This window comes from Oncorhynchus keta, unplaced genomic scaffold, assembly GCF_023373465.1.
Source record: "Oncorhynchus keta strain PuntledgeMale-10-30-2019 unplaced genomic scaffold, Oket_V2 Un_scaffold_2224_pilon_pilon, whole genome shotgun sequence".
In the NCBI taxonomy this organism is placed as follows: Eukaryota; Metazoa; Chordata; class Actinopteri; order Salmoniformes; family Salmonidae; genus Oncorhynchus; species Oncorhynchus keta.
In genome coordinates, this window is record NW_026290867.1 from 126,584 (window position 1) to 149,421 (window position 22,838).

At 41.5% G+C, this 22,838-nt stretch overlaps 2 protein-coding genes and 2 long non-coding RNA genes across 151 annotated transcripts in view; 2 read left to right on the top strand and 2 right to left on the bottom strand.

Moving 5' to 3' along the window:
• LOC118381550 (ankyrin repeat and IBR domain-containing protein 1-like) overlaps window positions 1–14,260 on the top strand; it is an 87,798-nt gene extending 73,538 nt beyond the window's left edge. The window contains 7 exon segments of the mRNA XM_052515247.1: window positions 797–942; window positions 3,073–3,251; window positions 3,447–3,498; window positions 5,578–5,680; window positions 10,352–10,394; window positions 10,665–10,716; window positions 12,661–14,260. Coding sequence (XP_052371207.1) covers window positions 797–942; window positions 3,073–3,251; window positions 3,447–3,498; window positions 5,578–5,680; window positions 10,352–10,394; window positions 10,665–10,716; window positions 12,661–13,554 — 1,469 coding nt within the window. The 3' untranslated portion in view covers window positions 13,555–14,260.
• Window positions 11,073–12,443, bottom strand: LOC127928157 (uncharacterized). 50 transcript variants are annotated; one of them, XR_008130720.1, is made up of 7 exons: window positions 12,285–12,326; window positions 12,052–12,097; window positions 11,936–11,958; window positions 11,681–11,749; window positions 11,517–11,562; window positions 11,263–11,469; window positions 11,073–11,217 (listed from the first exon to the last, which is right to left on the bottom strand). It is a non-coding gene; the product is annotated as an uncharacterized LOC127928157 (long non-coding RNA). The 50 variants fall into 50 exon arrangements; XR_008130715.1 differs by lacking the exons at window positions 11,936–11,958; window positions 12,052–12,097; window positions 12,285–12,326 and adding exons at window positions 11,843–11,888; window positions 12,378–12,443 and having other exon boundaries at window positions 11,704–11,726; XR_008130711.1 differs by lacking the exons at window positions 11,681–11,749; window positions 11,936–11,958; window positions 12,052–12,097; window positions 12,285–12,326 and adding exons at window positions 11,750–11,795; window positions 11,843–11,865; window positions 12,378–12,432.
• Window positions 14,261–14,282: 22 nt separating the features above from the next.
• LOC127928155 (uncharacterized) lies at window positions 14,283–21,053 on the top strand. 50 transcript variants are annotated; one of them, XR_008130650.1, is made up of 4 exons: window positions 14,283–14,451; window positions 14,487–14,521; window positions 14,592–14,661; window positions 14,767–21,053. It is a non-coding gene; the product is annotated as an uncharacterized LOC127928155 (long non-coding RNA). The 50 variants fall into 50 exon arrangements; XR_008130678.1 differs by having other exon boundaries at window positions 14,907–21,053; XR_008130686.1 differs by having other exon boundaries at window positions 14,283–14,976; window positions 15,082–15,116; window positions 15,395–21,053.
• On the bottom strand, window positions 19,843–22,261 carry LOC127928154 (zinc finger protein 573-like). 50 transcript variants are annotated; one of them, XR_008130624.1, is made up of 6 exons: window positions 20,581–20,730; window positions 20,497–20,538; window positions 20,413–20,454; window positions 20,287–20,328; window positions 20,161–20,244; window positions 19,969–20,118 (listed from the first exon to the last, which is right to left on the bottom strand). XR_008130624.1 is itself a non-coding variant. In XM_052515248.1 (2 exons), the coding sequence occupies exon 1, from the start codon at window positions 22,254–22,256 to the stop codon at window positions 21,306–21,308; it is 951 nt and encodes a 316-aa protein (XP_052371208.1). In that variant the 5' UTR covers window positions 22,257–22,261; the 3' UTR covers window positions 20,138–20,202; window positions 20,581–21,305. The 50 variants fall into 50 exon arrangements, 1 of the variants encoding a protein (XP_052371208.1); XR_008130630.1 differs by lacking the exons at window positions 20,287–20,328; window positions 20,413–20,454 and adding an exon at window positions 20,371–20,412 and having other exon boundaries at window positions 19,843–19,992; window positions 20,455–20,538; XR_008130596.1 differs by lacking the exon at window positions 20,413–20,454 and having other exon boundaries at window positions 19,866–19,992; window positions 20,287–20,412; window positions 20,455–20,538.
• Window positions 22,262–22,838: the final 577 nt, after the last annotated feature.

Sequence of the window (22,838 nt, forward strand, 5' to 3'; positions counted from 1 at the left end):
ATCTCTTCTTCTCTCTCGGGAGTAATCCTGATCCGTGATCTCTTCTTCTCTCTCAGGAGTAATCCTGATCCGTGATCTCTTCTTCTCTCTCAGGAGTAATCCTGATCCGTGATCTCTTCTTCTCTCTCAGGAGTAATCCTGATCCGTGATCTCTTCTTCTCTCTCAGGAGTAATCCTGATCCGTGATCTCTTCTTCTCTCTCAGGAGTAATCCTGATCCGTGATCTCTTCTTCTCTCTCAGGAGTAATCCTGATCCGTGATCTCTTCTTCTCTCTCAGGAGTAATCCTGATCCGTGATCTCTTCTTCTCTCTCAGGAGTAATCCTGATCCGTGATCTCTTCTTCTCTCTCAGGAGTAATCCTGATCCGTGATCTCTTCTTCTCTCTCAGGAGTAATCCTGATCTGTGATCTCTTCTTCTCTCTCAGGAGTAATCCTGATCTGTGATCTCTTCTTCTCTCTCAGGAGTAATCCTGATCTGTGATCTCTTCTTCTCTCTCAGGAGTAATCCTGATCTGTGATCTCTTCTTCTCTCTCAGGAGTAATCCTGATCCGTGATCTCTTCTTCTCTCTCAGGAGTAATCCTGATCCGTGATCTCTTCTTCTCTCTCAGGAGTAATCCTGATCCGTGATCTCTTCTTCTCTCTCAGGAGTAATCCTGATCCGTGATCTCTTCTTCTCTCTCAGGAGTAATCCTGATCCGTGATCTCTTCTTCTCTCTCAGGAGTAATCCTGATCCGTGATCTCTTCTTCTCTCTCAGGAGTAATCCTGATCTGTGATCTCTTCTTCTCTCTCAGGAGACGGAGGCCCACCTGACACTACGTTCATTGAAGATGCTGTACTGGAGTTGCTGAAGACGCGTCGCATCCTCAAGTGCTCTTACCCCTACGGCTTCTTCCTGGAGATCAAATCCACCAAGAAAGAGATTTTTGAACTCATGCAGGTACGGACGGATCTTAAGAGAGAGGATTATATAAAACATCTGAAATGTCTTGTCAAAAAAAACTACTTCCTCTCAAACACTGAGGTTTTAAATGTACTTCCTCTCAAACACTGAGGTTTTAAACCGACTTCCTCTCAAACACTGAGGTTTTAAACCGACTTCCTCTCAAACACTGAGGTTTTAAACCGACTTCCTCTCAAACACTGAGGTTTTAAAACGACTTCCTCTCAAACACTGAGGTTTTAAAACGACTTCCTCTCAAACACTGAGGTTTTAAACCGACTTCCTCTCAAACACTGAGGTTTTAAACCGACTTCCTCTCAAACACTGAGGTTTTAAACCGACTTCCTCTCAAACACTGAGGTTTTAAATGTACTTCCTCTCAAACACTGAGGTTTTAAAACGACTTCCTCTCAAACACTGAGGTTTTAAAACGACTTCCTCTCAAACACTGAGGTTTTAAACCGACTTCCTCTCAAACACTGAGGTTTTAAAACGACTTCCTCTCAAACACTGAGGTTTTAAAACGACTTCCTCTCAAACACTGAGGTTTTAAAACGACTTCCTCTCAAACACTGAGGTTTTAAACCGACTTCCTCTCAAACACTGAGGTTTTAAACCGACTTCCTCTCAAACACTGAGGTTTTAAACCGACTTCCTCTCAAACACTGAGGGACTTCCTCTCAAACACTGAGGTTTTAAACCGACTTCCTCTCAAACACTGAGGTTTTAAAACGACTTCCTCTCAAACACTGAGGTTTTAAACCGACTTCCTCTCAAACACTGAGGTTTTAAACCGACTTCCTCTCAAACACTGAGGTTTTAAAACGACTTCCTCTCAAACACTGAGGTTTTAAACCGACTTCCTCTCAAACACTGAGGTTTTAAACCGACTTCCTCTCAAACACTGAGGTTTTAAACCGACTTCCTCTCAAACACTGAGGTTTTAAAACGACTTCCTCTCAAACACTGAGGTTTTAAACCGACTTCCTCTCAAACACTGAGGTTTTAAACCGACTTCCTCTCAAACACTGAGGTTTTAAACCGACTTCCTCTCAAACACTGAGGTTTTAAACCGACTTCCTCTCAAACACTGAGGTTTTAAACCGACTTCCTCTCAAACACTGAGGTTTTAAACCGACTTCCTCTCAAACACTGAGGTTTTAAAACGACTTCCTCTCAAACACTGAGGTTTTAAAACGACTTCCTCTCAAACACTGAGGTTTTAAACCGACTTCCTCTTAAACACTGAGGTTTTAAACCGACTTCCTCTCAAACACTGAGGTTTTAAACCGACTTCCTCTCAAACACTGAGGTTTTAAACCGACTTCCTCTCAAACACTGAGGTTTTAAATGTACTTCCTCTCAAACACTGAGGTTCTAAAACGACTTCCTCTCAAACACTGAGGTTCTAAAACGACTTCCTCTCAAACACTGAGGTTTTATACCGACTTCCTCTCAAACACTGAGGTTTTAAAACGACTTCCTCTCAAACACTGAGGTTTTAAACCGACTTCCTCTTAAACACTGAGGTTTTATACCGACTTCCTTTCAAACACTGAGGTTTTAAACCCGACTTCCTCTCAAACACTGAGGTTTTAAAACGACTTCCTCTCAAACACTGAGGTTTTAAACCCGACTTCCTCTCAAACACTGAGGTTTTAAACCGACTTCCTCTCAAACACTGAGGTTTTGTAGTTAAACAACTGACTTCCTCTCAAACACTGAGGTTTTAAACCGACTTCCTCTCAAACACTGAGGTTTTAAACCGACTTCCTCTCAAACACTGAGGTTTTAAAATAACAGATCTTGTTGTGAGGAACCCTTTTTACTCTCTTCGTTAATGACTTCCTCACACGGCTGGCCTGTTCATTAGGCACGGTTAGGCATCCACCTATGGCGGCAGATTGAAGAGGGTCCTGCTTCCTCATGGTTTAAAACTATACAGCTAAGAGATACTTTGTCCTCTACAGTTTGTATACTTTTTGTTTGGCTTCTTCCTGTCTGTGTGTAGGCAGATTGAAGAGGGTTGGCCCTGCTTCCTCATGGTTTAAAACTATACAGCTAAGAGATACTTTGTCCTCTACAGTTTATAGACTTTTTGTTTGGCCTCTTCCTGTCTGTGTGTAGACTGACTTGGAGATGGTGACAGAGGACCTAGCTCAGAAAGTCAACCGTCCTTACCTCCGAACTCCCCGTCATAAGATCATCCGAGCGGCCTGTTTGGTGCAGCAGAAGAGACAGGAGTTCCTGGCCTCCGTCGCCCGGGGGGTGGCCCCCAGCGACTCCCCAGAGGCCCCTAGACGCAGGTGGGGGACCCCTCACAAACCCTTTCAATCCCCAAATCAATCAATTGCAGATGAAGGTCACCCACCATTGTGTTTTTACTCGGGTTGTTTTCTCGTGCAGTTGTTCTGTTCTGTTCTCTCTCTCTCCACTAATTGAAGTGTTTTAATAACATAACAGAATAGCTGCTATTTACATTGTACTTTTTGTATTTCTAGTTTTGGAGGTGGAACGTGGGACTGGGAGTATTTGGGCTTTGCATCTCCTGAGGTAAGTAAATATCTAGCTAGCTGTTGTAGTTCTGAATATCTAGCTAGCTGTTGTAGTTCTGAATATCTAGCTAGCTGTTGTAGTTCTGAATATCTAGCTAGCTGTTGTAGTTCTGAATATCTAGCTAACTGTTGTAGTTCTGAATATCTAGCTAACTGCTGTTGTAGTTCTGAATATCTAGCTAGCTGTTGTAGTTCTGAATATCTAGCTAACTGTTGTAGTTCTGAATATCTAGCTAGCTGTTGTAGTTCTGAATATCTAGCTAGCTGTTGTAGTTCTGAATATCTAGCTAGCTGTTGTAGTTCTGAATATCTAGCTAGCTGTTGTAGTTCTGAATATCTAGCTAAGCTGTTGTAGTTCTGAATATCGAGCTAACTGTTGTAGTTCCTAATATCTTGCTAACTGTTGTAGTTCTGAATATCTAGCTAACTGTTGTTGTAGTTCTGAATATCTAGCTAGCTGTTGTAGTTCTGAATATCTTGCTAACTGTTGCAGTTCTGAATATCTAGCTAGCTGTTGTAGTTCTGAATATCTAGCTAGCTGTTGTAGTTCTGAATATCTAGCTGATAGTTCTGTTGTAGTTCTGAATATCTAGCTAGCTGTTGTAGTTCTGAATATCTAGCTAGCTGTTGTAGTTCTGAATAAGCTATCTAGCTAACTGTTGTAGTTCTGAATATCTAGCTAACTGTTGTTGTAGTTCTGAATATCTAGCTGCTGTTGTTAGTTCTTAGTTTAGCTAGCTGTTGTAGTTCTGAATATCTAGCTAACTGTTGTAGTTCTGAATATCTAGCTAACTGTTGTAGTTCTGAATATCTAGCTAGCTGTTGTAGTTCTGAATATCTAGCTAGCTGTTGTAGTTCTGTTCTGAATAATATCTAGCTATCTAGCTAGCTGTTGTAGTTCTGAATATCTAGCTAGCTGTTGTAGTTTGCTAGTTCTGAATATCTGCTAGCTGTTGTAGTTCTCTGTTGTGAATATCTAGCTAGCTGTTGTAGTTCTGAAATAGCTCTAGTTCTGCTAGCTGTTGTAGTTCTGAATATCTAGCTAGCTGTTGTAGTTCTGAATATCTAGCTGTTGTAGTTCTGAATATCTAGCTAGCTGTAGTAGTTCTGAATATCTAGCTAGCTGTTGTAGTTCTGAATATCGAGCTAACTGTTGTAGTTCTGAATATCTAGCTAACTGTTGTAGTTCTGAATATCTAGCTAAGCTGTTGTTGTAGTTCTGAATATCTAGCTAGTTCTGAATATTGCTAGTTCTGAATATCTAGCTGTTAGTTCTGCTGTTGTAGTTCTGAATATCTAGCTAGCTGTTGTAGTTCTGAATATCTAGCTAGCTGTTGTAGTTCTGAATATCTAGCTAGCTGTTGTAGTTCTGAATATCTAGCTATAGTTCTGAATAGCTAGCTGTTGTAGTTCTGAATATCTAGCTAGCTGTTGTAGTTCTGAATATCTAGCTAGCTGTTGTAGTTCTGAATATCTAGCTAGCTGTTGTAGTTCTGAATATCTAGCTAGCTGTTGTAGTTCTGAATATCTGTTGTAGCTAAGCTGTTGTTGTAGTTCTGAATATCTAGCTAGCTGTTGTAGTTCTGAATATCTAGCTAGCTGTTGTAGTTCTGTTGCTGTTGTAGTTCTGAATATCTAGCTAGCTGTTGCAGTTCTGAATATCTAGCTAGCTGTTGTAGTTCTGAATATCTAGCTAGCTGTTGTAGTTCCTAATATCTAGCTAACTGTTGTAGTTCTGAATATCTATAGCTGTTGAGTTCTAACTGTTGTAGTTCTGAATATCTAGCTAACTGTTGTAGTTCTGAATATCTAGCTAGCTGTTGTAGTTCCTAATATCTAGCTAACTGTTGTAGTTCTGAATATCGAGCTAACTGTTGTAGTTCTAATATCTTAGCTAACTGTTGTAGTTCTGAATATCTAGCTAACTAAATTGCACAATAATTATACATTCACAGCTTTTTTTAAGGTATTGTTTTCTGTTTATTCAATGTGTGTGTGTGTGTGTGTGTGTGTGTACGGTATGACGTACGACCTGTGACCTGTGACGTCATGGTGTGTCATGTGGCTGACCCTACAGGAGTATGCAGAGTTTCAGTACCGGAGGAGACACCGGGATCGTCAGCAGAGGAGACAGAGAGGGGACATTCCCCATCTTGACGAGCCTAGCGACAGCACTATAGGTAATAATGAATCAATAACTAAAAGATACCTGGATAGATACTATAGCAGTGTTTTAGGCTAGCCACCGTCTCAGTGCTTTAGACTAGCCATCGCAGTTTCTACCTGGTATTTCTATAGGATATCCAGGTATCTGTCTACCTGGTATTACTATAGGATATCCAGGTATCTGTCTACCTGGTATTTCTATAGGATATCCAGGTATCTGTCTACCTGGTATTACTATAGGATATCCAGGTATCTGTCTACCTGGTATTACTATAGGATATCCAGGTATCTGTCTACCTGGTATTACTATAGGATATCCAGGTATCTGTCTACCTGGTATTACTATAGGATATCCAGCTATGACTGAATGTGTTTCCAGGTATCTGTCTACCTGGTATTTCTATAGGATATCCAGGTATCTGTCTACCTGGTATTTCTATAGGATATCCAGGTATCTGTCTACCTGGTATTACTATAGGATATCCAGGTATCTGTCTACCTGGTATTACTATAGGATATCCAGGTATCTGTCTACCTGGTATTTCTATAGGATATCCAGGTATCTGTCTACCTGGTATTTCTATAGGATATCCAGCTATGACTGAATGTGTTTCCAGGTATCTGTCTACCTGGTATTACTATAGGATATCCAGGTATCTGTCTACCTGGTATTTCTATAGGATATCCAGGTATCTGTCTACCTGGTATTTCTATAGGATATCCAGGTATCTGTCTACCTGGTATTACTATAGGATATCCAGGTATCTGTCTACCTGGTATTACTATAGGATATCCAGGTATCTGTCTACCTGGTATTACTATAGGATATCCAGGTATCTGTCTACCTGGTATTACTATAGGATATCCAGGTATCTGTCTACCTGGTATTACTATAGGATATCCAGGTATCTGTCTACCTGGTATTACTATAGGATATCCAGGTATCTGTCTACCTGGTATTCTATAGGATATCCAGGTATCTGTCTACCTGGTATTTCTATAGGATATCCAGGTATCTGTCTCTGGTATTTCTATAGGTCAGGTATCTGTCTACCTGGTATTTCTATAGGATATCCAGGTATCTGTCTACCTGGTATTACTATAGGATATCCAGGTATCTGTCTACCTGGTATTTCTATAGGATATCCAGGACCTATAGGATATCCAGGTATCTGTCTACCTGGTATTACTATAGGATATCCAGGTATCTGTCTACCTGGTATTACTATAGGATATCCAGGTATCTGTCTACCTGGTATTTCTATAGGATATCCAGGTATCTGTCTACCTGGTATTACTATAGGATATCCAGGTATCTGTCTACCTGGTATTACTATAGGATATCCAGGTATCTGTCTACCTGGTATTACTATAGGATATCCAGGTATCTGTCTACCTGGTATTTCTATAGGATATCCAGGTATCTGTCTACCTGGTATTACTATAGGATATCCAGGTATCTGTCTACCTGGTATTACTATAGGATATCCAGGTATCTGTCTACCTGGTATTACTATAGGATATCCAGGTATCTGTCTACCTGGTATTTCTATAGGATATCCAGGTATCTGTCTACCTGGTATTACTATAGGATATCCAGGTATCTGTCTACCTGGTATTACTATAGGATATCCAGGTATCTGTCTACCTGGTATTTCTATAGGATATCCAGGTATCTGTCTACCTGGTATTACTATAGGATATCCAGGTATCTGTCTACCTGGTATTACTATAGGATATCCAGGTATCTGTCTACCTGGTATTACTATAGGATATCCAGGTATCTGTCTACCTGGTATTACTATAGGATATCCAGGTATCTGTCTACCTGGTATTACTATAGGATATCCAGGTATCTGTCTACCTGGTATCTGTCTACCTGGTATTACTATAGGATATCCAGGTATCTGTCTACCTGGTATTACTATAGGATATCCATATCCAGGTATCTGTCTACCTGGTATTACTATAGGATATCCAGGTATCTGTCTACCTGGTATTACTATAGGATATCCAGGTATCTGTCTACCTGGTATTACTATAGGATATCCAGGTATCTGTCTACCTGGTATTACTATAGGATATCCAGGTATCTGTCTACCTGGTATTACTATAGGATATCCAGGTATCTGTCTACCTGGTATTACTATAGGATATCCAGGTATCTGTCTACCTGGTATTACTATAGGATATCCAGGTATCTGTCTACCTGGTATTACTATAGGATATCCAGGTATCTGTCTACCTGGTATTACTATAGGATATCCAGGTATCTGTCTACCTGGTATTACTATAGGATATATCTGTCTACCTGGTATTACTATAGGATATCCAGGTATCTGTCTACCTGGTATTACTATAGGATATCCAGGTATCTGTCTACCTGGTATTACTTAGGATATAGGATATCCAGGTATCTGTCTACCTGGTATTACTATAGGATATCCAGGTATCTGTCTACCTGGTATTACTATAGGATATCCAGGTCCATCTGTCTACCTGGTATTACTATAGGATATCCAGGTATCTGTCTACCTGGTATTACTATAGGATATCCAGGTATCTGTCTACCTGGTATTACTATAGGATATCCAGGTATCTGTCTACCTGGTATTACTATAGGATATCCAGGTATCTGTCTACCTGGTATTACTATAGGATATCCAGGTATCTGTCTACCTGGTATTACTATAGGATATCCAGGTATCTGTCTACCTGGTATTACTATAGGATATCCAGGTATCTGTCTACCTGGTATTACTATAGGATATCCAGGTATCTGTCTACCTGGTATTACTATAGGATATCCAGGTATCTGTCTACCTGGTATTACTATAGGATATCCAGGTATCTGTCTACCTGGTATTACTATAGGATATCCAGGTATCTGTCTACCTGGTATTACTATAGGATATCCAGGTATCTGTCTACCTGGTATTACTATAGGATATCCAGGTATCTGTCTACCTGGTATTACTATAGGATATCCAGGTATCTGTCTACCTGGTATTACTATAGGATATCCAGGTATCTGTCTACCTGGTATTACTATAGGATATCCAGGTATCTGTCTACCTGGTATTACTATAGGATATCCAGGTATCTGTCTACCTGGTATTACTATAGGATATCCAGGTATCTGTCTACCTGGTATTACTATAGGATATCCAGGTATCTGTCTACCTGGTATTACTATAGGATATCCAGGTATCTGTCTACCTGGTATTACCTGGTATTACTATAGGATATCCAGGTATCTGTCTACCTGGTATTACTATAGGATATCCAGGTATCTGTCTACCTGGTATTACTATAGGATATCCAGGTATCTGTCTACCTGGTATTACTATAGGATATCCAGGTATCTGTCTACCTGGTATTACTATAGGATATCCAGGTATCTGTCTACCTGGTATTACTATAGGATATCCAGGTATCTGTCTACCTGGTATTACTATAGGATATCCAGGTATCTGTCTACCTGGTATTACTATAGGATATCCAGGTATCTGTCTACCTGGTATTACTATAGGATATCCAGGTATCTGTCTACCTGGTATTACTATAGGATATCCAGGTATCTGTCTACCTGGTATTACTATAGGATATCCAGGTATCTGTCTACCTGGTATTACTATAGGATATCCAGGTATCTGTCTACCTGGTATTACTATAGGATATCCAGGTATCTGTCTACCTGGTATTACTATAGGATATCCAGGTATCTGTCTACCTGGTATTACTATAGGATATCCAGGTATCTGTCTACCTGGTATTACTATAGGATATCCAGGTATCTGTCTACCTGGTATTTCTATAGGATATCCAGGTATCTGTCTACCTGGTATTACTATAGGATATCCAGGTATCTGTCTACCTGGTATTACTATAGGATATCCAGGTATCTGTCTACCTGGTATTACTATAGGATATCCAGGTATCTGTCTACCTGGTATTACTATAGGATATCCAGGTATCTGTCTACCTGGTATTACTATAGGATATCCAGGTATCTGTCTACCTGGTATTTCTATAGGATATCCAGGTATCTGTCTACCTGGTATTTCTATAGGATATCCAGGTATCTGTCTACCTGGTATTACTATAGGATATCCAGGTATCTGTCTACCTGGTATTACTATAGGATATCCAGGTATCTGTCTACCTGGTATTTCTATAGGATATCCAGGTATCTGTCTACCTGGTATTATCCAGGTATCTGTCTACCTGGTATTACTATAGGATATCCAGGTACCTGGTATTTCTATAGGATATCCAGGTATCTGTCTACCTGGTCTATAGGATATCCAGGTATCTGTCTACCTGGTATTTCTATAGGATATCCAGGTATCTGTCTACCTGGTATTTCTATAGGATATCCAGGTATCTGTCTACCTGGTATTACTATAGGATATCCAGGTATCTGTCTACCTGGTATTTCTATAGGATATCCAGGTACTGAATGTGTTTCCTAAAAAGCTGCCGTGTTTCTCCATTAGTCGGTGTTTTCACTGACATGAATGACTTCTTTCCTGGAGATAAAAAAGTAACAAAAGGATCTTATCTTTTCCTTTCGCTGGGAAAACCTTGAATAGTTTGAGCCGTGAGTTTGTCAGTGTGATTGTTCTGTAACGTTGACTGACTGACTGACTGACTGGTTTCTTCTTCTTTTATTCATAAAACAGACACACAGGAAATGGGAGGTGGGCGAAGACCTGGTCCCCCATGGTGAGTTCAGTGTGTTTTTCATGTCGTCTGTGTATTCGTCTTTACCTCATATATATAGTTTCATTCGACAGGCAAAATAATGACATGTTGTGCCAATGTGAAGGTATCTTTAAACATGCCAATGTGAAGGTATCTGTCTACATGATTACATGTTTATCTTTACGTTTGCCAATGTGAAATGTATTTACATGCCATAACATCACCTCTGTCACATGCCATAAAAACATGTCTCACATGAATAAAGGTATCTGTCTACATGCCAATGTGAAGGTATCTGTCTACATGCCAATGTGAAGGTATCTGTCTACATGCCAATGTGAAGGTATCTGTCTACATGCCAATGTGAAGGTATCTGTCTACATGCCAATGTGAAGGTATCTGTCTACATGCCATAAACACATCATCTGTCACATGCCATAAAAACATCACCTCACTAGACATAAACACATCTGTCTACATGCCAATGAACACATTGTCTACTAGACATAAACACTGTCTACATGCCAATGTGAAGTTTAAACATGCCGATATAAAAATGGGTTTTATTTCTCACTTTTGATTACATTTTTCTTTATCGTTTGTCTTCACAGAAATGTATTTTGCGTCATAACATCACCTTACTAGACATAAAAACATCACCTCACTAGACATAAACACATCACCTTACTAGACATAATAACATCACCTCACTAGACATAAACACATCACCTCACTAGACATAAACACATCACCTCACTAGACATAAACACATCACCTCACTAGACATAAACACATCACCTCACTAGACATAAAAACATCACCTCACTAGACATAAAAACATCACCTCACTAGACATAAAACATCACCTTACTAGACATAAACACATCACCTCACTAGACATAAAAACATCACCTCACTAGACATAAAAACATCACCTCACTAGACATAAACACATCACCTCACTAGACATAAACACATCACCTCACTAGACATAAAAACATCACCTCACTAGACATAAACACATCACCTCACTAGACATAAACACATCACCTCACTAGACATAAACACATCACCTCACTAGACATAAAAACATCACCTCACTAGACATAAACACATCACATTTACTAGACATAAAAACATCACCTCACTAGACATAAACACATCACCTCACTAGACATAAAAACATCACCTCACTAGACATAAACACATCACATTTACTAGACATAAAAACATCACATTTACTAGACATAAACACATCACCTTACTAGACATAAAAACATCACATTTACTAGACATAAACACATCACCTTACTAGACATAAAAACATCACCTCACTAGACATAAAAACATCACCTCACTAGACATAAACACATCACCTTACTAGACATAAACACATCACCTCACTAGACATAAACACATCACCTCACTAGACATAAAAACATCACATTTACTAGACATAAACACATCACCTTACTAGACATAAACACATCACCTCACTAGACATAAACACATCACCTCACTAGACATAAACACATCACATTTACTAGACATAAAAACATCACCTCACTAGACATAAACACAACACCTCACTAGACATAAAAACATCACATTTACTAGACATAAAAACATCACCTCACTAGACATAAACACATCACCTCACTAGACATAAAAACATCACCTCACTAGACATAAAAACATCACCTCACTAGACATAAACACATCACCTCACTAGACATAAAAACATCACATTTACTAGACATAAAAACATCACCTCACTAGACATAAACACATCACCTCACTAGACATAAAAACATCACCTCACTAGACATAAACACAACACCTCACTAGACATAAACACATCACATTTACTAGACATAAAAACATCACATTTACTAGACATAAAAACATCACCTCACTAGACATAAACACATCACCTTACTAGACATAAAAACATCACATTTACTAGACATAAACACATCACCTCACTAGACATAAAAACATCACCTCACTAGACATAAAAACATCACCTCACTAGACATAAACACATCACCTCACTAGACATAAAACATCACCTTACTAGACATAAACACATCACCTTACTAGACATAAACACATCACCTCACTAGACATAAACACAACACCTCACTAGACATAAACACATCACCTCACTAGACATAAAAACATCACCAATAGTCTTAAACAGACTAAATCTGTTGTATTCTACAAGGCCTTCGTCCCTTTCCACATGACCTACTTCCCCCCCATCGTTCTGTTTATGTGTTAACAGGGCTCATTGGACGAGGACGATCCCAACATCCTATTGGCTATCCAGCTGTCACTCCAAGAGTCTGGGTTGGCGACGGCCGGGGACACTCCAGAGTTGTTGTCCAACGAGGCGTCCCTGGGGGCCATCGGCACCTCCCTCCCGTCCAGACTGGACGCGGAGTCCCAGAGGGTGGAGGTGGGGCCCCGGGGGGCCGTCAGCAGCCAGCGGCTTTATGAAGGGGTTCCAGGGGTCTATGCGTTACACCACCACCACTCATCCCAGCAGCACTACAGCTACCACAATCTCAACCCGCTCAGGGAGCCTTCTTCAGGCCAGGCTCTGTTCTCGTCCTCCAGTGGTACTGCGGACTCCACTACCACCGCGTCAACAGGGCTCCAGGACCCCTCACACCCAAACACCAACCTGCTGGGTAACATCATGGCCTGGTTCCATGACATGAACCCTCAGAGCATCACCCTCATCCCCTCCACCACCACCACCACCACCTCCTCCTCAGACACAGACCTAGACTTCAACATGGCAGCACAGACCACGGCCAACACAGCCTCCGAGGTGGAGGAGGAGGTCCAAGCTGACCTCCACCAGCCCCGTGCCAAGCCCCAGAAAGGTGAGGGCGAGCTGGGGGAAGATGTGGACTGTTTCCCCTTCCCTTCTCAGGGCCTGGAGGAGAAGGAGGCTGAGAGGGGGAGACCCACCCATCTAGACCTGACGGTGGGGTCAGAGGTCATGGCCCCGTCCTACATGGTGACTACCGGGACAGGGGACCGGGCCGGGGAGAGGATCGCTGGGGGTAACGTCGTTCACGTTGACACGCCCATGTGTGACTCTGTGACCTCTGACCTTCTGCCTAGCACCAGCTCTTCAGAATGGGAGGAGCAGATACACCTGGTCTGATTGGTGGGGGAAAAAAATCTTAAATGGGGACGGAGGAGATACACCTGGTCTGATTTATGATTGGAGGAAAATTCCGAGTTGGTGGAGCAAATCCACCTGTTTATGACTCTGATTGGAGGAAACATATGAGATGGGAGGAGCAAAGTCTCCTGGTCTGATAGAAGACAGAAGCCTTCAGAGGGGTCAAACCACTGACATGCAGAGAGAGAGAGAGAGAGAGGACCAATCCTGACTGAGAGGGGACATTACCAAGTAGCCAGTGATGGTGTTGTGGGGGGGAATTTAATCCTGACTTGATTGTACTGTTAGGAGGAGATATATGATGATGGAGTGTATTTCTCTTTCCAGTGTTTACAAGTACACATCAAACACTTGATAGCTGGTCTATACTGGCATGAGATGCCCCCCTGGGTGAACCTACGGACGGAGGACTGGATGGACTCCTAAGAAGCGAGACGGAAGGTGTTTGACTGGGTGTTATTGGTATTATATTATTACCCACAATGGATATTTGCTGAAAAAAGAATGACGATCAAGTTGCTTCTCTCAGATGATCTGGTTTAGATTACAACATGAGGTGATTATACTGCATTATTATAGTGAATACATTTTGCAGGAGTTGTTGATCTAGTATTTTTTTGTTTGTTGATATTGATGATCCTATTCTTAAATGTTTTCCGCTGAAATATACTGTATTGTGTTTGGACTTGGTTCTGAGGGAGGCTGTAGTCAGCTGTTCAGGAGAGTTCTGAGGGAGGCTGTAGTCAGCTGTACAGGAGAGTTCTGAGGGAGGCTGTAGTCAGCTGTACAGGAGAGTTCTGAGGGAGGCTGTAGTCAGCTGTACAGGAGAGTTCTGAGGGAGGCTGTAGTCAGCTGTACAGGAGAGTTCTGAGGGAGGTTATAGTCAGCTGTACAGGAGAGTTCTGAGGGAGGCTGTAGTAGGCTGTACAGGAGAGTTCTGAGGGAGGTTGTAATCAGCTGTTCAGGAGAGTTCTGAGGGAGGTTGTAATCAGCTGTACAGGAGAGTTCTGAGGGAGGCTGTAGTAGGCTGTACAGGAGAGTTCTGAGGGAGGCTGTAGTCAGCTGTACAGGAGAGTTCTGAGGGAGGTTATAGTCAGCTGTACAGGAGAGTTCTGAGGGAGGCTGTAATCAGCTGTACAGGAGAGTTCTGAGGGAGGTTGTAATCAGCTGTACAGGAGAGTTCTGAGGGAGGCTGTAGTAGGCTGTACAGGAGAGTTCTGAGGGAGGCTGTAATCAGCTGTACAGGAGAGTTCTGAGGGAGGTTGTAATCAGCTGTACAGGAGAGTTCTGAGGGAGGTTGTAATCAGCTGTACAGGAGAGTTCTGAGGGAGGCTGTAGTCAGCTGTACAGGAGAGTTCTGAGGGAGGTTATAGTCAGCTGTACAGGAGAGTTCTGAGGGAGGTTGTAATCAGCTGTACAGGAGAGTTCTGAGGGAGGCTGTAGTCAGCTGTACAGGAGAGTTCTGAGGGAGGCTGTAGTAGGCTGTACAGGAGAGTTCTGAGGGAGGCTGTAGTCAGCTGTACAGGAGAGTTCTGAGGGAGGTTGTAATCAGCTGTACAGGAGTTCTGAGGGAGGCTGTAGTCAGCTGTACAGGAGAGTTCTGAGGGAGGTTATAGTCAGCTGTACAGGAGAGTTCTGAGGGAGGCTGTAATCAGCTGTACAGGAGAGTTCTGAGGGAGGCTGTAATCAGCTGTACAGGAGAGTTCTGAGGGAGGCTGTAATCAGCTGTTCAGGAGAGTTCTGAGGGAGGCTGTAATCAGCTGTACAGGAGAGTTCTGAGGGAGGCTGTAATCAGCTGTACAGGAGAGTTCTGAAGGAGGTTGTAATCAGCTGTACAGGAGAGTTCTGAGGGAGGCTGTAATCAGCTGTACAGGAGAGTTCTGAGGGAGGCTGTAATCAGCTGTACAGGAGAGTTCTGAGGGAGGCTGTAATCAGCTGTACAGGAGAGTTCTGAGGGAGGCTGTAATCAGCTGTACAGGAGAACAAATGCTGTGCTGCCTGCTTCTAGTAGTGTTATTATCCCAATATAACAGTGTACAGTCTGACTCATCAGAAAAACCTAGCTCTCAGTTCCGTCCAGATCTGCCTAATTTATCTGTAAATTGTTAGGTGTCAAACACTGGCTAACAAAAGCACAGTTTGTAATCACTAAGTGGACTCCAAAAACTAATTGTGCCTGCTTAGATCTATTCCATGTTGTTGTACTGAACCCATTAGAAGACTGTCTGACTGACAGCCTGATGTATGTCAAGTATTCATGAAGATGGACGAGGCTAGAACCCATTAGAAGACTGTCTTGGTGAAGATGGACGAGGCTAGAACCCATTAGAAGACTGTCTTGGTGAAGATGGACGAGGCTAGAACCCATTAGAAGACTGTCTTCATGAAGATGGACGAGGCTAGAACCCATTAGAAGACTGTCTTCATGAAGATGGACGAGGCTGGAACCCATTAGAAGACTGTCTTCATGAAGATGGACGAGGCTAGAACCCATTAGAAGACTGTCTTCGTGAAGATGGACGAGGCTAGAACCCATTAGAAGACTGTCTTCATGAAGATGGACGAGGCTGGATCCCATTAGAAGACTGTCTTCATGGACGAGGCTAGAACCCATTAGAAGACTGTCTTCATGGACGAGGCTAGAACCCATTAGAAGACTGTCTTCATGAAGATGGACGAGGCTAGAACCCATTAGAAGACTGTCTACATGAAGATGGACGAGGCTGGATCCCATTAGAAGACTGTCTTCATGGACGAGGCTAGAACCCATTAGAAGACTGTCTTCGTGAAGCTGGACGAGGCTGGAACCCATTAGAAGACTGTCTTCATGAAGATGGACGAGGCTAGAACCCATTAGAAGACTGTCTTCATGAAGATGGACGAGGCTAGAACCCATTAGAAGACTGTCTTCGTGAAGATGGACGAGGCTAGAACCCATTAGAAGACTGTCTTCGTGAAGATGGACGAGGCTAGAACCCATTAGAAGACTGTCTTCGTGAAGATGGACGAGGCTAGAACCCATTAGAAGACTGTCTTCGTGAAGATGGACGAGGCTAGAACCCATTAGAAGACTGTCTTCGTGAAGATGGACGAGGCTAGAACCCATTAGAAGACTGTCTTCGTGAAGATGGACGAGGCTAGAACCCATTAGAAGACTGTCTTCGTGAAGATGGACGAGGCTAGAACCCATTAGAAGACTGTCTTCGTGAAGATGGACGAGGCTAGAACCCATTAGAAGACTGTCTTCGTGAAGATGGACGAGGCTAGAACCCATTAGAAGACTGTCTTCGTGAAGATGGACGAGGCCAGTAGCCCTGATGGGACAATAGAGAGGAACAATCTGCTGCTGTTCACTCCAATAGGAAAACAACAGTAGGATTGTAATCAGATATGCTGTTAATGTTTATACCTAATAATGATGTCACTGGTTCATTCTGAACTATTATAGGGCTGCTTTCTCAGACGACCCCTTGGTCCTGGACTAAACATCACTTTCAATGGAGAATGTCCATTCACCACTGCCCTCTATCTAGCCCAGAACTGGGTTTAGGCCGAATGAGGAAACCGGACCGTTTTATAAAGATATATACATATAAACCTGTTATGAAAGTTTTAAGCCTTGATGGGACTCAGCAACTACAGTAGAGGGGTTCAATGGGTCGTAAAAATATGGTTCTCTACGCAATTCATTACAGTGCCTTTATGTCAATCTTTTTAAATGTATTACCACATTTTACAGAGGTCTTACAGTAAGTAATCGTGTGTAGCTACACTATATATACAAAAGTATGTGGACATGCCTTCAAATGAGTGGATTCGGGCTATTTCAGCCACATCTGTTGCCGACAGGTGTATAAAATTGAGCACGCCGCCGTGCAATCTCCATAGACAAAACACTGGTAGTGGAATCGCCTTAGTGAAGAGCTCAGTGACGTTCAACGTGGCACCGTCCCAGGATGCCACCTTTACAACAAGTCAGTTTGTCAAATTTCTGCCCTGCTAAAGCTGCCCCCGGTCAACTGGAAGTCCTTTTATTGTGAAGTGGAAATGTCTAGGAGCAACAACGGCTCAGCCGCTAAGTGGTAGGCCACATAAGCTCACAGAACGGGACCACCTGAGTGCTGAAGCGCTTGGCACGTAACAATGGTCTGACCTCGGTTGCAACACTCACTTACCGAGTTTCAAACTGCCTCTGGTAAGCAACGTCAGCACAAGAACTGTTCGTTGGGAGCTTCATGAAATGGGTTTCCGTGGCCTAGCAGCCGTACACAAGCCTAAGATCACCATGTGCAATGCCAAGCGTCGGCTGGAGTGGTGTAAAAAGCTAGCCGCCATTGGACTCTGGAGCAGTGGAAACGCGTTCTCTGGAGTGATGAACCACGCTTCACCATCTGGCAGTCTGACGGAGGAATCTGGGTTTGGCGGATGCCAGGAGAACACTACCTGCCTGAATGCATAGTGCCAACTGTAAAGTTTGGTGGAGGAGGAATAATGGTCTGGGGCTGTTTTTCATGGTTCGGGCCCCTTAGTTCCAGTGAAGGGAAATCTTAATGCTACTGCATACAATGACATTCTAGATGATTCTCTGCTTCCAACTTTGAGACAACTGTTTGGGGAAGGCCCTTTCCTATTTCAACATGACAATGCCCCTGTTCACAAAGCGAGGTCCATACGGAAATGGTTTGTCGAGATCAGTGTAGAAGAACTTGACTGACCTCAACCCCATCGAAAAGCTTTGGGATGAATTGGAACGCTGACTGCGAGCCAGGAGGCCTAATCGCCCAACATCAATGCGTGACTTCACTAATGCTCTTGTGGCTGAATGGAAGAAAGTCCCCGCAGCAATGTTCCAACATCTAGTGGAAAGCCTTCCCAGAAGAGTGGAGGCTGTTATAGCAGCAATGTTCCAACATCTAGTGGAAAGCCTTCCCAGAAGAGTGGAGGCTGTTATAGCAGCAATGTTCCAACATCTAGTGGAAAGCCTTCCCAGAAGAGTGGAGGCTGTTATAGCAGCAATGTTCCAACATCTAGTGGAAAGCCTTCCCAGAAGAGTGGAGGCTGTTATAGCAGCAATGTTCCAACATCTAGTGGAAAGCCTTCCCAGAAGAGTGGAGGCTGTTATAGCAGCAATGTACCAACATCTAGTGGAAAGCCTTCCCAGAAGAGAGGAGGCTGTTATAGCAGCAATGTTCCAACATCTAGTGGAAAGTCTTCCCAGAAGAGTGGAGGCTGTTATAGCAGCAATGTACCAACATCTAGTGGAAAGCCTTCCCAGAAGAGAGGAGGCTGTTATAGCAGCAATGTTCCAACATCTAGTGGAAAGCCTTCCCAGAAGAGTGGAGGCTGTTATAGCAGCAATGTTCCAACATCTAGTGGAAAGCCTTCCCAGAAGAGTGGAGGCTGTTATAGCAGCAATGTTCCAACATCTAGTGGAAAGCCTTCCCAGAAGAGAGGAGGCTGTTATAGCAGCAAAGGGGAGGACCAACGTCCAAAGATGTTGGACGTGCAGGTGTCCACATACTTTTGGTAATGTAGTGTACAAACTACAAACACACGTTATAGAAATTCCACTCACTAACACACTAACACGTTTCCAAACCTGATACTTTTTTTAAAAATACATTTTTATTATTGTAGCCTCTCTTTAGTGTGGTATCAAGTTGTTTCCCAGAGTGTTTTATTTAAATAATGTTTTATAAAATACATCTCTGATATTAAACACTGTTTTACTGGTTTGTTAGTTATTTTATTGCGGGTTTTGGTGGGTTGTTCTTGGATGGACAGACATGTCTGTGGGTTTTGGTGGGTTTTATCTTGGATGGACAGACATGTCTGTGGGTTTGGGTGGGTTGTTCTTGGATGGACAGACATGTCTGTGGGTTGGTCTTGGATGGACAGACATGTCTGTGGGTTTTGGTGGGTTGTTCTTGGATGGACAGACATGTCTGTGGGTTTTGGTGGGTTGTTCTTGGATGGACAGACATGTCTGTGGGTTTTGGTGGGTTGCTCTTGGATGGACAGACATGTCTGTGGGTTTGGGTGGGTTGTTCTTGGATGGTGGACATCTGTGGGTTTGATAACTGATCTACAAGTTGATGACGAGTGTTTGACTTTTAGGGGGAAATGTATTTATAAAATGTATCCTGGAGCAGAAAACACAATGCAGGACAGTTGGGGAAACAAACAGACGTATTTATTTAAATTGAAAGTTTCTTATTACGATTTGAAAATGGATATCGAGATATACTGAATAACTAATTTTGAAAGAAAAAAAAACAAGTTGTATTGATTTGTTGCCTATATAAAGTATTAATGAATTATAAATTATATTGATTTTTCAACGTTTCACATTTTGTAATTGATCTTTAGCCAAACCTAGTGTGATTTGTATAGGAAGTCATTGATCTTTAGCCAAACCTAGTGTGATTTGTATAGGAAGTCATTGATCTTTAGCCAAACCTAGTGTGATTTGTATAGGAAGTCATTGATCTTTAGCCAAACCTAGTGTGATTTGTATAGGAAGTCATTGATCTTTAGCCAAACCTAGTGTGATTTGTATAGGGAGTCATTGATCTTTAGCCAAACCTAGTGTGATTTGTATAGGAAGTCATTGATCTTTAGCCAAACCTAGTGTGATTTGTATAGGGAGTCATTGATCTTTAGCCAAACCTAGTGTGATTTGTATAGGAAGTCATTGATGTTTAGCCAAACCTAGTGTGATTTGTATAGGGAGTCATTGATCTTTAGCCAAACCTAGTGTGATTTGTATAGGAAGTCATTGATCTTTAGCCAAACCTAGTGTGATTTGTATAGGAAGTCATTGATCTTTAGCCAAACCTAGTGTGATTCGTATAGGGAGTCATTGATCTTTAGCCAAACCTAGTGTGATTTGTATAGGAAGTCATTGATCTTTAGCCAAACCTAGTGTGATTTGTATAGGAAGTCATTGATCTTTAGCCAAACCTAGTGTGATTCGTATAGGGAGTCATTGATCTTTAGCCAAACCTAGTGTGATTTGTATAGGAAGTCATTGATCTTTAGCCAAACCTAGTGTGATTTGTATAGGGAGTCATTGTAAAGTGACTATTGAAACAACCGCTGAAGAAACGTATTGCATTGAAACGTGTCTTGCAGACGTCAAGCTGTGAGTGCCGTACACGGAGCTGGTGAACTTGTGGGACATCAGTCATGTACATTGATTTGTCCTTGATGTAACAGTTTCAGCTGTGCATGAAATGAAATGAGTAAAACATGAAATTACATTTGAATTTGGATTTTCTTGGCATTTTACTTTTTAAAAATATATATACAATTTTTAAAAAAGGCAAATGTTGTTCGGAAGCCATTACATTTTTATTATAAAGCAACTAATCCTTGAAATACTATTTGCACTTTCATAGTCTATACCTTATACATTCCCTCTTGAAATGAAAAAAGAAATACTGTTTTGATGTGTGGCCAATAAACATTGAATTTTACTACTGGGTGGAATGTTTTTTTTTTCCAATACAAAAACATACAAATCTATATGAATCATAACCAGTCCTTTCTATGGAGTTGTACCTTTTTATATTTGCGTCATTTAGCAGACGTAATGTCATTTTTGTTAGAAAACATCTATATTTCTATCACCATCAGTGCTGTTTTCTATTGAGTTTTACTTCTGAGATTAATGTTATTTTCTATTATTATAAAACATTGGAAAACATAATGTTCAGCAACGCTTTCTATTATCTACATTCATACAGTCCCATCAAAGTATTTATACCACTTTGACCTGTTCCACATGATCTACATTCATACAGTCCCGTCAAAGTATTTATACCACTTTGACCTGTTCCACATGATCTACATTCATACAGTCCCATCAAAGTATTTATTCCACTTTGACCTGTTCCACATGATCTACATTCATACAGTCCCATCAAAGTATTTATTCCACTTTGACCTGTTCCACATGATCTACATTCATACAGTCCCGTCAAAGTATTTATTCCACTTTGACCTGTTCCACATGATCTACATTCATACAGTCCCATCAAAGTATTTATACCACTTTGACCTGTTCCACATGATCTACATTCATACAGTCCCGTCAAAGTATTTATACCACTTTGACCTGTTCCACATGATCTACATTCATACAGTCCCGTCAAAGTATTTATACCACTTTGACCTGTTCCACATGATCTACATTCATACAGTCCCATCAAAGTATTTATACCACTTTGACCTGTTCCACATGATCTACATTCATACAGTCCCATCAAAGTATTTATACCACTTTGACCTGTTCCACATGATCTACATTCATACAGTCCCGTCAAAGTATTTATTCCACTTTGACCTGTTCCACATGATCTACATTCATACAGTCCCATCAAAGTATTTATACCACTTTGACCTGTTCCACATGATCTACATTCATACAGTCCCATCAAAGTATTTATTCCACTTTGACCTGTTCCACATGATCTACATTCATACAGTCCCGTCAAAGTATTTATACCACTTTGACCTGTTGCACATTTTGTTGTTTCAGCCTGAATCCAAAATGGATTAAATGTATCGTGTTTTTTTTTTCTCACCCATCTATACATAATACCCCGTAATGACATCACAATACCCCGTAATGACATCACAATACCCCGTAATGACATCACAATACCCCATGATGACATCACAATACCCCAATGACATCACAATAATGACATCACAATCACAGTCCCCGTATTTATTAATGACATCACAATACCCCGTATTTATTACTTTGATGACATCACATTCATACAGTCCCATCGTAATGACATCACAATACCTCGTAATGACATCACAATCATACAGTCCCGTAATGACATCACAATACAGTCCCCGTAATGACATCACAATACAAAGTATTTATTCCCCATACAGTCCCATCAAAGTATTTAAAGACATCACAATACCCCATAATGACTCCACTTTGACCTGTTCCACATTTTGAACATTACATGTCGTCGTGGTAACCAACTCCTGTGTAGATTTGGCCTTGTGTTTTAGGTTATTCTCCTGTTGAAAGGTGCATTCATCTCCCAGTGTCTTGGAAAGCAGACTGAACCAGGTTTTCCTCTAAGATTTTGCCTGTGTTTATCTCTATTCCATTTATCTTTATCCTAAAAAAAACTCCCTTGCCGTTGACAAGCATGCCCATAACATGATAAAATGTTGTTGATCCATCCCCAGTTTCTCTCCTATCACAGCCATTAAATTCTGAACTGTTTTAA